Source organism: Microcaecilia unicolor, chromosome 5, assembly GCF_901765095.1.
Source record: "Microcaecilia unicolor chromosome 5, aMicUni1.1, whole genome shotgun sequence".
Taxonomy (NCBI): Eukaryota; Metazoa; Chordata; class Amphibia; order Gymnophiona; family Siphonopidae; genus Microcaecilia; species Microcaecilia unicolor.
The window spans coordinates 137,597,348-137,611,794 of record NC_044035.1 but is presented as its reverse complement, the minus strand read 5'-3'; the positions used below and the strand labels follow the sequence as shown (position 1 = coordinate 137,611,794).

General features: G+C 48.3%; 1 protein-coding gene across 1 annotated transcript in view; it reads right to left on the bottom strand.

Annotated features, from left to right (window-relative positions):
• The window catches only part of WAPL (WAPL cohesin release factor), a 428,526-nt gene that overhangs the window by 144,593 nt on the left and 269,486 nt on the right, over positions 1–14,447 (bottom strand). The window contains exon 9 of the mRNA XM_030204989.1: positions 1,135–1,246. Coding sequence (XP_030060849.1) covers positions 1,135–1,246 — 112 coding nt within the window. The remainder of the gene's footprint in view (positions 1–1,134; positions 1,247–14,447) is intronic.

Here is a 14,447-nt window from a genome sequence, read left to right as displayed (position 1 = left end):
TCTGTGCATTCATTTTTGCTGTTTAAAAAAAAAAAAAAAGATGTAACAGGAAGTGACATAAGAATCATAACTTCCTGGTTCTCAAACATCTTCCCCTGGGCAGGTTGTGTTTGCCTATATAAGACGCATGGCTTTGGTGTCTGTTTCATGCACGTTATTTTCAGTGCTTGTGTGGCTGCTCAGATTCTCGGTGCCACAGAACATTGTCTCTTTTTCTTTCCTGCTTTGTTATTCAATTACTGAGCCTAGGGTCACATGGCCAGGGCTCCTATTGGCTCCCAGAGTCAGAACTTCTCTGTCACCACCTGCTGGAAGGAGTGCACAACCCATCAGTCCAATCCTGGGCTGATCTGGAGGGACTAAAGGAAAGCAAATTAGCAGGCAAGGTCTAATTTCTCCTTAAGTGTAGATAAATCAAAATTCTGGGGCTAAGAAGAGGTATACAGCCCTTTCAATCTGTGCAGCATCTGAGGGAAGACTACTTCTATTCTAAGTTTAGTGTCTGGTGAATATCTTATGTTTCAACGGTTTTTATTGATGACTTGTCAAAATAAAGAAATTATAGAACCATCTGGGAGTGTATAGAACATATTCCAGTAGCAAAACATTGATCATTCTAGTACAATGCAAAACGCCATCGTTTTAACTAATGGAACCCCTTCCCGTACCCCCTCTGGGAAGTTTTCTTAGACCAGTACTTGAATATCAATACAGTTGTATGAGGTTCTTATTTTCAGTATGGCAGTTGCTGGAAAGCAAAATAATCAACTAGGGTCTATGGCACTGTACGAGGAATTCAGAAAGACAGACTAAGTAGATCTTATGTGCCCTTATTCTATGGTCATGTTCAATGTTTCTACAAAAGTGACAGCCTGACCCTTAGCAGCAGTACCGTTATACTACTGCTAGAGGGTGGAAGTGGCCATTTTAAGGCTGGGAGCCACAGGGAAAGGAGTCTGAGGATTACTACCTGTCTTCCACTACTCACACAGCAACCAGCATAGTTAACACCCAAAAATGGAGGAGAGAATTAACAAAAAAATATCAAGAAATTCTACTGAAACCAAACTTTGAAAACAGAATATTAAAATCTCAGAGGAGAAAATATTGAATAACTCAAGTCTCAAGTTATACCTTTATCTACAATATGATCAAGACCACCCAAAAGTCGCAGTTCTTCTTTGAACCAGTCTCCTGCTCGTTTTGAGGTGAGAGAGAGTAATGTTTCCATTGCTAAATGCCCTGTCTGAAAAATATGAAGCAAAATTAGTAACTGTACTGATTGATGCCACTGTGTATCACATTTAAAAAGACTTTTAAATATCTTTAAGTGCTGCATAGGAAGGTGATGGGTGGTTTAATATTTGATGCAGCAAATACCTCAGGAGAGCCCTATGCAAATTAAAATATTTTATACATTACAAAACAGTAACACTTCAGGTTATGTAAAGGCAGATGGCAGCAAAGAGTCTCCTGGAGGCAGATGGTCATTACAGGAAGAGGAAAAAATGAACAGCTGCTGCCAATGAGCACAAGGAAGAGGCTGACAGGAGAAACTATAACTATTTATTAAAGTGTCCAATGATATATGAGCTGGCTACTCTAAGGATTTCATTTAAAAAAAAATCCAGCCTCCTGACCTCCACAAATTATTTCCAACTGACAGCAGTGTTTTCAAATGCTGCCCAGAAAGATGATATGCAATTCATCTAATATCAAGGCAGAATGTCTAAAAAAAAATATTGTCACATTTTATTTCATTCATTCACAATATATTAATGCACCAATTGTTGCTCAATTTTATACTAATGTGAGATCCCAAATTCATGAAGTTCGAAGTGCTACGTTTTCTATTTAAGGAAGGTCACCTGAACAACCAAACATATCTCCAAGTCTTCTTTATCACAAAAAAAAAGGTACAAAAATCAATTTTTTTACCAAGTAGTTAACAGTGGCAGTGAAAACAGATCACAGTTTCACCTAAATACATACAAGTGGGAAAAGTAAGAGAAACATAGCACATGAAAATATTTTCAACCACTGTGCATGCGTGTGTGTACCTCTGGGTATGCCTCTGATCTGTAGGACAGAAAGAGATAATTTGAACTGAGTGGTCTCCCAAGGTTCCACTGGTTTGGAAAGAATATGATAATGTAACTATTAGAGATCAATATCAATTTGAAAGATTTTAAAGGATATATATATATTTTAAAACCACAGGGTACCACAGTAGCACAGTAACAGATATGCCCATGCTTTTCCACCACTAGTGATTAGCATCTATGTAACAGTCACTAGATGTTATAGTGGAATTTACAACTAAGAAATAGGGAAAGCATGTGAAGCACGGCTCATGGAAACCAAGTGGAACAATGTATCAAACCATTAAATGGCACCCTGTGGTTAAAACTGTAAAATTCAGTGATAACTGTTGTACTGAAACAACTATTGCCATGCTTCTTCGCCACTTGCTGGCAGTACACCTAGCAACCAGTAGCAAATTACATGGTTCAATCACTAGTTTTTACAGATTTTAGAAAAAAACATGAAATGCACTTCTGAATAAGTGAGAACCAGAATAGCAAGGACGGGGGTGTGGCAGCAGTGGCATGGTGGATAAACATGCAAAGCATGCCTTATATAATGATTCCTAAACAACACTCTGGAAGGGGGCAGTACCTTCATATGGATTAGTTTTGTACAAACTAGTGCTGTCGAATTTGCGATTTGAATCAATTTGCAGATTTGTTTTGGACGAATTGATTCAACTAGATCTTGGGAAAAAAAAATCATACTTTCCCCACCTCCCTCGTGCCATTACCCAAGCTGCTGCTGTTGCTCCTTTAGAGCGGCAGCAGCGGCAACAAAAGAAGCCTCTCTCACCACAGGGCCAGACTCTATATTGGAGCAGGCTGCAGGCTCTGACCCAGAACAGGAAGTGGGACATCCAAGGAGGCGGGACTGACAGCCAACCATTGAAGAGTCCAGCCTCGTGGTGAGTTTAGCTTCTTTTTCCACTGCTGCTGCTCATCTAGAGAAGAAACAGTAGCAGCGGCAGAGGTGTCAGGACGGGGAGAGGGAGGAGAAGAGAGGAGGAAGGCAGACCCTGGATGGAATCAGGAAGAGAGGAGGAAGGCAGATGGAAGGGGGAGAGGAGGGCAGATGTTGGATGGAAGGAGGACAGAAGACACTGGGTAGAAGGAGGAGGAAAGGAAGGCAAATACTCAATAGAAGGGGGACAGGAGGGCAGACACCGGATGGAAGGGGGAGGGGAGGCCAAGAGAGAAGGAAAAGAGAGAAAGAGGAATATGGAGAGAAGTTGAACATGAGAAGGGATAGAGGCAGAGATGTAATGCTGGATATGGGCAGGGGGGAGAGAGACAGAGGGGTACTCTTGGACAGGGCAAGAATAAAGAACCAGAGAGGGGAGATGCTCAACATGGCAGGAAGATACAGGCAGGGACACAGAGGGGAGACGAATGAAGGGCATTGACAGAGAAGAAATGCCAAATGGACCAGGAGTTGCTGGCAAAAGATTTGAGAAGACAGAGGAAAGCAGAAACCAGAGACTGGGACCAACATGATCACAAAAATTAAAAGACCAGACAACACAAAGTAGAAAAATGAATTTTATTTTCTATTTATTGATAGTAGAACTAAATTGAATTGAATCAAATTGAAAAATAGATTTATATGAGTGAATCAAATTGAAAACCTTTTGGCCGAATCAGACAGCACTAGTACATGCCATGACAGTAATGAATTTCACTTCTTGGCATTTGATCATACTCAAATTTAGTGCCAATGCTGTCTGTAGTATTTGCATGCATATCTTTTTGAGTGCATCTACAAGTGTCTGTGACCAGAAGAATGGAAGAGAAAAATGTGTGTCAACTGTATCAATGTTTCTATGACGCAGGAAGTCCTCCCATATCTATTTAGGAAAACTTACAATGCCCAATTCATTTAGTATTAGATGCTCTGACGGCGTGCAACATTTGGAGATGTAGCTTCTATTTTCCTTTTTTTCTCTTTTAATGAATATAAACTGCTTGGATGTTTCGATATGCAGTATATAAATATTAATAAACTTGAAACACACTGAACTATTCTTCTAGAGACTTTATTTCTGTTGAGCACAGGCTCCAATCTGGCCTATTTTCAAATTGTGTGTATTTTCACCTTTTCACTTGTCCCCCCCCCCCCCCCCCCATCTAAATTTGTTTCTCACTTGTATTATATGTTTTCCTTAGACAGAAAGATTAATCAGGAACATAGGTGGGTGATGTCATCTGACAGCACCAAGTCTTAACAGTTCTCCAAGAGCTCATAACTATTTGTTAAGATTATTATGGCACGTACAGCCCTTCCTGTGGCAGAAGTTCCTTCAGTTCTATAGCTCAAAAAAGAGGTTTGATGGATTGTCTTTCATAAACAACAGGACTGATCAGACAAACAACTGCTACAGGGGAGAAACAATGCTTTTACTGTCAACAGACAAGACAAGTGAGTGACTCCAAAGATTAGGACTGATCAATTTAACTGTAGTTTGTCCATTGTCCAGAACAGCCCAGTCACAGAAAAAGATAAGAGAACTGGTGATGTTACAATGAAAGGTTGGCCACCATGGGTCAACTAAACATACTGTGACTGTATACTGGTCCAAGTAATAGTGTGAAGTAAGGTATAAAATGAAGACCAAGTAATTACTTTGAAATTTGTTCTGCTGGACATCACGTGCAAGAGAACTACAGTAGTTGTGGTGACTTTCATTTAGTTAGGATAGGCTTTACTAGTTAGATGAGCACCAGTTTGCTTGCAGCAGAACTGGATATAGGACAGTAGCCAATTTGCCAAAGTTCAATTAACTCTTGGAATGCCATTTCTTTTGTGGTTGAAGAAAAACAGTTGCATAGACTTTGATTCACGTTTTTTTTTAAGATATTAAATAAGAGACCTGTGTATCACTGGGGGGAGGAGGGAGAATAAATTTGTTTCCCCAAGTCTTGAGAGACTTCACATGATGGGCTGATAAAATTTATAACAAGTCTCAGTAAGTAGAAATTATAGCAAGAATATGGTAGGAAACAAATACATACTGGGTACATGTCCAGGATGAAAAAGGACTAAAGATGGGGGAAGCAATAGTGCAAAACCTTCAGGAGAAAGCATCCTTGGTGCAGTATTAGGCCACTGTGAACTTGTTCATGGACCCATAGAAGCAAGAGAAAATAGAGAAACTAATGCAAAAGTTAAAAGGACTAAAAACAATCAGTTGACGATAAAAATGAGATAATATACTGCTATTTTGCCACAAACGATGTATTTGATCAGAGGGTGTATAAAGAGTGTGCTGAAGGAAAGCGAATGCTACATACCTGTAGAAGGTATTCTCCGAGGACAGCAGGCTGATTGTTCTCACTGATGGGTGATGTTCACGGCAGCCCCTCCAATCGGAACACTTTACTAGCAAAGGCCTTTGCTAGTCCTCGCGCGCCGATGCGCACCGCGCCTGAGCGGCCGTCTTCCCGCCCAAACTGGCTCATGTTCATCAGTCCCATATGTAGCAAGACAAAGACAAGGGAAGAAACAACTCCAAAGGGGAGGCGGGCGGGTTTGTGAGAACAATCAGCCTGCTGTCCTCGGAGAATACCTTCTACAGGTATGTAGCATTCGCTTTCTCTGAGGACAAGCAGGCTGCTTGTTCTCACTGTTGGGGAATCCCTAGCCCCCAGGCTCACTCAAAACAACAAACATGGTCAATAGGGCCTCGCAACGGCGAGGACATAACTGAGATTGACCTAACAACTTATCCAACTAACAGAGAGTGCAGCCTGGAACAGAATAAAACATGGGCCTAGGGGGGGTGGAGTTGGATTCTAAACCCCGAACAGATTCTGAAGCACTGACTGCCCGAACCGACTGTCGCGTCGGGTATCCTGCTGCAGGCAGTAATGAGATGTGAATGTGTGGACAGATGACCACGTCGCAGCTTTGCAAATCTCTTCAATAGTGGCTGACTTCAAGTGGGCCACTGATGCAGCCATGGCTCTGACATTGTGAGCCGTGACATGACCCTCAAGAGCCAGCCCAGCCTGGGCGTAAGTGAAGGAAATGCAATCTGCTAGCCAATTGGATATGGTGCGTTTCCCCACAGCCACTCCCCTCCTGTTGGGATCAAAAGAAACAAACAATTGGGCGGACTGTCTGTTGGGCTGTGTCCGCTCCAGATAGAAGGCCAATGCTCTCTTGCAGTCCAATGTGTGCAGCTGACGTTCAGCAGGGCAGGAATGAGGACGGGGAAAGAATGTTGGCAAGACAACTGACTGGTTCAGATGGAACTCCGACACAACCTTTGGGAAGAACTTAGGGTGAGTGCGGAGGACTACTCTGTTATGATGAAATTTGGTGTAAGGAGCCTGGGCTACCAGGGCCTGAAGCTCACTGACTCTATGAGCTGAAGTAACTGCCACCAAGAAAATGACCTTCCAGGTCAAGTACTTCACATGGCAGGAGTTCAATGGCTCAAAAGGAGGTTTCATCAGCTGGGTGAGAACGACATTGAGATCCCATGACACTAGGAGGTTTGATGGGGGGCTTTGACAAAAGCAAACCTCTCATGAAGCGAACAACTAAAGGCTGTCCTGAGATCGGCTTACCTTCCACACGGTAATGGTTTGCACTGATTGCGCTAAGGTGAACCCTTACAGAGTTGGTCTTGAGACCAGACTCAGACAAGTGCAGAAGGTATTCAAGCAGGGTCTGTGTAGGACAAGAGCGAGGATCTAGGGCCTTGCTGTCAAACCAGACGGCAAACCTCCTCCACAGAAAGAAGTAACTCCTCTTAGTGGAATCTTTCCTGGAAGCAAGCAAGATGCGGGAGACACCCTCCGACAGACCCAAAGAGGCAAAGTCTACGCTCTCAACATCCAGGCCGTGAGAGCCAGAGACTGGAGGTTGGGATGCAGAAGCGCCCCTTCGACCTGTGTGATGAGGGTCGGAAAACACTCCAATCTCCACGGTTCTTCGGAGGACAACTCCAGAAGAAAAGGGAACCAGATCTGACGCGGCCAAAAAGGAGCAAGCAGAATCATGGTGCCTCGGTCTTGCTTGAGTTTCAACAAAGTCTTCCCCACCAGAGGTATGGGAGGATAAGCATACAGCAGACCTTCCCCCCAATCCAGGAGGAAGGCATCCGATGCCAGTCTGCCGGGGGCCTGAAGTCTGGAACAGAACTGAGAGACCTTGTGGTTGGCTCGAGATGCAAAGAGATCTACCAAGGGGGTGCCCCACACCTGGAAGATCTGGCGCACTACTCTGGAGTTGAGCGACCACTCGTGAGGTTGCATGATCCTGCTCAACCTGTCGGCCAGACTGTTGTTTACGCCTGCCAGATATGTGGCTTGGAGCACCATGCCGTGACGGCGAGCCCAGAGCCACATGCTGACGGCTTCCTGACACAGGGGGCGAGATCCAGTGCCCCCCTGCTTGTTGATGTAATACATGGCAACCTGGTTGTCTGTCTGAATTTGGATAATTTGGTGGGACAGCCGATCTCTGAAAGCCTTCAGAGCGTTCCAGACCGCTCGTAACTCCTGAAGATTGATCTGCAGATCGCGTTCCTGGAGGGACCAGCTTCCTTGGGTGTGAAGCCCATCGACATGAGCTCCCCATCAAAGGAGAGACGCATCCGTAGTCAGCACTTTTTGTGGCTGAGGAATTTGGAAAGGACATCCCAGGGTCAAATTGGACCAAATCGTCCACCAATACAGGGATTTGAGAAAACTCGTGGACAGGTGGATCACGTCTTCTAGATCCCCAGCAGCCTGAAACCACTGGGAAGCTAGGGTCCACTGAGCAGATCGCATGTGAAGGCGGGCCATGGGAGTCACATGAACTGTGGAGGCCATGTGGCCACGCAATCTCAACATCTGCCAAGCTGTGATCTGCTGGGAGGCTCGCACCCGAAAGACGAGGGACAACAAGTTGTTGGCTCTCATCTCTGGGAGATAGGCACGAGCCGTCCGAGAATCCAGCAGAGCTCCTATGAATTCGAGTCTCTGTACTGGGAGAAGATGGGACTTTGGATAATTTATCACAAACCTCAGTAGCTCCAGGAGGCGAATAGTCATCTGCATAGACTGTAGAGCTCCTGCCTCGGATGTGTTCTTCACCAGCCAATCGTCGAGATAGGGGAACACATGTACTCCCAGCCTGCGAAGCGCCGCTGCTACTACAGCCAAGCACTTCGTGAACACTCTGGGCGCAGAGGCGAGCCCAAAGGGTAGCACACAGTACTGGAAGTGACGTGTGCCCAGCTGAAATCGCAGATACTGTCTGTGAGCTGGCAGTATCGGGATGTGCGTGTAGGCGTCCTTCAAGTCCAGAGAGCATAGCCAATCATTTTCCTGAATCATGGGGAGAAGGGTGCCCAGGGAAGGCATCCTGAACTTTTCCTTGACCAGATATTTGTTCAGGGCCCTTAGGTCTAGGATGGGACGCATCCCCCCTGTTTTCTTTTCCACAAGGAAGTACCTGGAATAGAATCCCAGCCCTTCTTGCCCGGATGGCACGGGCTCGACCGCATTGGCGCTGAGAAGGGCGGAGAGTTCCTCTGCAAGTACCTGCTTGTGCTGGAAGCTGTAAGACTGAGCTCCCGGTGGGCAATTTGGAGGTTTGGAGGCCAAATTGAGGGTGTATCCCTGCCAGACTATTTGAAGAACCCAACGGTCGGAGGTTATACGAGGCCACCTTTGGTGAAAAACTTTCAACCTCCCCCCGACCGGCAGGTCACCCGGCACTGACACGTTGATGTCGGCTATGCTCTGCTGGAGCCAGTCAAAAGCTCGCCCCCTGCTTTTGCTGGGGAGCTGTGGGGCCTTGCTGAGGCGCATGCTGCTGACGAGAGCGAGCACGCTGGGGCTTAGCCTGGGCCGCAGGCTGTCGAGAAGGAGGATTGTACCTACGCTTACCAGAAGAGTAGGGAACAGTCTTCCTTCCCCCATAAAAACGTCTACCTGTGGAGGTAGAAGCTGAAGGCTGCCGGCGGGAGAACTTGTCGAAAGCGGTACCCGCTGGTGGAGCTGCTCTACCACCTGTTCGACTTTCTCTCCAAAAATATTGTCCGCTCGGCAAGGAGAGTCCGCAATCCGCTGCTGGATTCTATTCTCCAGGTCGGAGGCACGCAGCCATGAGAGTCTGCGCATCACCACACCTTGAGCAGCGGCCCTGGATGCAACATTAAAGGTGTCATACACCCCTCTGGCCAGGAATTTTCTGCACGCCTTCAGCTGCCTGACCACCTCCTGAAATGGCTTGGCTTGCTCAGGGGGGAGCTTGTCCACCAAGCCCGCCAACTGCCGCACATTGTTCCGCATGTGTATGCTCATGTAGAGCTGGTAGGACTGAATCTTGGCCACGAGCACAGAAGAATGGTAGGCCTTCCTCCCAAAGGAGTCCAAGGTTCTAGAGTCCCTGCCCGGGGGCGCCGAAGCATGCTCCCTAGAACTCTTGGCCTTCTTTAGGGCCAAATCCACAACTCCAGAGTCATGAGGCAACTGAGTGCGCATCAGCTCTGGGTCCCCATGGATCCGGTACTGGGACTCTATCTTCTTGGGAATGTGGGGATTACTTAATGGCTTGGTCCAGTTTGCCAGCAATGTCTTTTTGAGGACATGATGCATGGGTACTGTGGACGCTTCCTTAGGTGGAGAAGGATAGTCCAGGAGCTCAAACATTTCAGCCCTGGGCTCGTCCTCCACAACCACCGGGATGGGGATGGCCGTAGACATCTCCCGGACAAAGGAAGCGAAAGAGACTCTCAGGAGGAGACAGCTGTCTTTCAGGAGAGGGAGTGGGATCGGAAGGAAGGCCCCTCAGACTCCTCGTCAGAGAAATATCTGATGTCTTCTTCCTCTTCCCACGAAGCCTCACCATCGGTGTCAGACACAAGTTCACGGACCTGTGTCTGCAACCGTGCACGGCTCGACTCCGTGGAACCACGGCCACGGTGGGAGCGTCGAGAGGTAGACTCCCTTGCCCGCACCGGCAAAGCTCCCTCCACCGACGTGGTCGGGGAGCCTTCCTGGGAGGCTACCGCACTCGGTACCGCAAGCGGCACCGATGTCGGAGACCTCACCCCGGACAATGGGCCAGCTGGCGCCTCGCTCGACGGTACTGGTGGCGCAAGCACCCCCGGTACCGGAGGGGTAGGGCGCAACAGCTCTCCCAGGATCTCTGGGAGAACGGCCCGGAGGCTCTCGTGCAGAGCGGCTGTGGAAAAAGACATGGAAGCCGATGCAGGAGTCGATGTCAGAACCTGTTCCGGGCGTGGAGGCTGTCCAAAGGGGAGCGCATCGACACCTCTTGAACAGAAGGCGAGCGGTCCTCTCGGTGCCGATGCTTACTGGGTGCCGACTCCCTTGGCGACCCAGAGCTCTCGGTGCCGACACGGGAAGGGGACCGATGACGATGCTTCTTCGATTTTTTGGAGCGAAGCACGTCACCGGAGCTTCCCGGCACCGACGAGGAGGACGTAGAATCCAGCCGTCTCTTCCTCGGGGCCGAGGCCAAAGAGGGTCGGGTCTCGGGGGGGCTGTACCGCAGGAGCCCTCAGGGTAGGGGGAGACCCACCCGAAGGCTCACTGCCACCAGCAGGGAATGGACAGCCCTCACCTGCACTCCAGACGAAGCACCACCGTCCGACAACATCAGCAGACGAGGAGGTCTCGATACCACAGACGCCGACGCAGCCCTCCGATGTCGCCCCGATGCAGAGGGCCGATGCCTCGATGCACTCGATGCAATCGGGAGCGAGGATGAAGGTCCGGGCGCCGACGACGTCAAAGCAGTCGATACTCCCGGTGCCGATGCCGACGAAGAGCCCGAGAACAGAACGTTCCACTGGGCTAATCTCGCCACCTGAGTCCGCTTTTGCAAAAGAGAACACAGACTACAGGCCTGAGGGCTGTGCCCAGCCCCCAGACACTGAAGACACGACGCGTGCCTGTCAGTGAGCGAGATTACCCGGGCGCACTGGGTGCACTTCTTGAAGCCGCTGGAAGACTTCGATGTCATGGGCGGAAAAATCGCGCCAGTGAGATCAAAACTCGAAATGGCGAAAATGGCACCACAATAGGGGGAAGAAAAACTTCGACCGAGGCCTAAATAGGGCCTACCCCGACGACGAAAGAAAACTTACTGGGGCAAAAACTAGAAGTACGGGAAGGGAGAAAACCATAAAGGTCTCCTTCCGACACCTTTTTATTTTTTTAAGAACGAAGTCGATAAACGACGCGCGAGGTCAACTTTGGGGCGCGAACGGCGAAACACGACCGTACCGAGCGCGGACAAAAGAAGACTGGCCGGTACGAGCCGGTTCGGGCGGGAAGACGGCCGCGCATGCGCGGTGCGCATCGGCGCGCGAGGACTAGCAAAGGACTTTGCTAGAAAGTGTTCCGATTGGAGGGGCTGCCGTGGACGTCACCCATCAGTGAGAACAAGCAGCCTGCTTGTCCACAGAGAATGGAGGGTTAAGTGACTTGCCCAGTGTCACAAGGAGCTGCCTGTGCCTGAAATGGGAATTGAACTCAGTTCCTCAGTTCCCCAGGACCAAAGTCCACCACCCTGACCACTAGGCCACTCCTAATAATAAAATGGGACCCAATCCTGTCTTATTGGAAATCAAGCAGTACTTGGGATAACCACTTTAATTCTTCTCCTGACCTGGAACAGGTTTGACTATGTATGACTGGAAGAGAAGTGGCTACTTATCTGAAACCAATTCCGGGTCAATTTGGTTGTAGGGACTGAAACCTGAATTAGTAGCCCTTTTTGACAATGCTGAGAACCCATGAATTAGTTGTGATCTTTTCCCCACTGGTGAGGAACTGTACCTGATCCCAACAAGTGGCATAATGTGAAGGCTGCTTGCTTACATTGTTTTTTATTTATGCATATGATATGTCACAAAGTTTAAAAAATTATACATGACGGGAGTCACGTGATGCGTTGAGAGAGTAGGACGTGTGTCTTTGCTCTCCGGGGCCCCCACGCCTGATTTAACCATATAAACCGCAGAAAACGGTTGACCAGTGAACTAATATATTAGCAGAAGCAGTACAACCAATGGATAAGTTTGTGGAAACAGCAACTAAATCAATGCCGCCACGCAGCGCTAAAAAAGAGAAAGATAAGGCAAAGACGGCGGATACCACCGAGGAGAAGGCCTTGCAGCGAAGCGAGCGGAATTTCACTCCCGCGCAGCTGGCGCAACTGACCGCCGCGGTAACGCAAGCATTGGAGCCATGATTGGAAAAACTCTCGGCGCAGCTAGAACAATATGAATCGCGTCTGACAGATGTAACACAACGGGCTGGGGAGCTAGAGAGGCGAGTATCGGAGATTGAGGATGCGCTTTCCCCAGTGCATGGTCAGCTCCGGAACACGCAGTCCACGGTCGAAGCGCTGCAACAGAAAGTGGATGATTTAGAAAACAGGGCCAGAAGGAGCAACTTACGCCTGATCGGTATACCAGAATCGGTGAGTGACTCGGTGCTGGCCACGGTGATAGAAAAGTGGCTGAATGCCGAATTTGCGCTGTCTGACCATGCAGGAGCACTGTGCTTAGAACGAAAACACTGAGTGGGCCGCAACCAAGATGGCCGCCAGAGCCCGCGTGCAGTCATACTGAAAGTACATAATTACCTGCACAAGATGGAGATTTTGCGAGGCTACCGATTAAAGCGGGACGATACAAAGTTTGAGGGGAAGACAATAAGAATCTTTCAGGACTTTTCAGTATCTTTACAGGACCGTCGAAAGAAATTCACCCCCCCTGTGCAGACTACAGGATTTGCAGATCAAGTTCATGCTGATTTACCCAGCAGTGTTAAAAATCCGACAAGATGGCAAATGGAGGTCCTTTGATTCTGAGGCTGCTGCCAAAGAGTACATAACAGCGCTGGAACAGAGGGAACAACAACAGGCGGCAGAGCAGACTGGAAATAAGGACGATTCTAAGACCCAAAGTGGGTGAGAACTATAAAATGGTTGTTCTGTATTGCACACAGTAAAGAGCTGGTTCACAACACAATGTGGTGGGTCGGGTGGGGGGGGGCCTCGGGCATGGCAGGGGCTCCCACACAATTTGTTGTCTAGGGCATGTTGGGGAGTATAGAGATTAATGGGGGGGAGGGGAGTTAGGGAAGGGTGGAGAAGGGAGGGGGGATTAACAAAAGGCAAAAGAAGTATCCTCAGGTATTGTAAAATGGAGAGGGAACCTACACAAAGAAGTCTAGGGTGGCGGAAGTGGAAGAAAGCAGGCTGGAGGGAGATATACACGTTGATGCAAAGGGGGAGAGAGATGTCTTCGGGGCTAGGCTGGGAGCCTGGGAGACAAAGGCCTCAGAGGTATTTAACAGTGCAAGTTCCAAGACACCAAGGGGAAGGTGGTTAAAACACGTTTGATCTCTTGGAATGTAGGCGGCATCACATCCCCAATTACAAGAACCAAAATCCTATCAGCTCTTAAACGTCATGGGGCAGGCATTGCCTGCCTGCAGGAAACAAGGCTATCCAAAGAGGAAAGCGATAAGCTAAAAAGAGGATGGGTGGGGGAGGTATTCTATTCCCCAGCAACAGGTAGAAGAGGAGGGACAGCAATTCTGCTGCACAAATCACTGATGGGCGCGGCAAAAATGCTGTTCAAAGATGGAGAAGGGAGATATGTTGGAATTCAGCTAAATTTACAAGGAAAAGAGATGCTACTGGTATCAGCGTACGGCCCTAATACCTCAGCTACACACTTTTACGCTCAGCTGCTGACCCTTTGCCACACACATGCATCCCTCCCAATAGTGATTGCTGGAGATATGAACCAAGTGATAGACCCAGTGTTAGACAGGTCAAGGCAAGTGCGCCCTGACACCCTATCGGAGGTGTCCCTCCTAGATTCCTTTTGTCAGAAGGTGGGCCTTCTTGACCTCTGGAGGATATTACATGGAGATGAAAGAGATTACACGCACATCTCCAGAGCACATCATTCACAGTCTCGCTTGGACTATATATTAACCTCCCCTGACATATTTCAGAAAATAACGGGAGCAGTCATAGGCCCTGAAGAGATATCAGACCACTCCATTATATGGGTGGATTTAGAGATTGCAACATATTTTCAGCAATCCCCTGGGTGGAGGTTTCCTGCATATCTGTACTCCTCAAAAGCATTCACAGAGCACATACACAAGAAATGGGAGGAATACCAAACACATAATCAGGCACACGCGGATGACCCCATTCTGTTCTGGTCCGCTGCTAAAGCAGTACTTAGAGGAGAGATTATAGCATACGTAAGTAGACGGAACAGGCAAATAACGCAGGGTATAGTGGAGCTGGAACGGAAGATCCGGGTTATAAGGCGGCATTATGGCAGACACCCCACGCAGCAA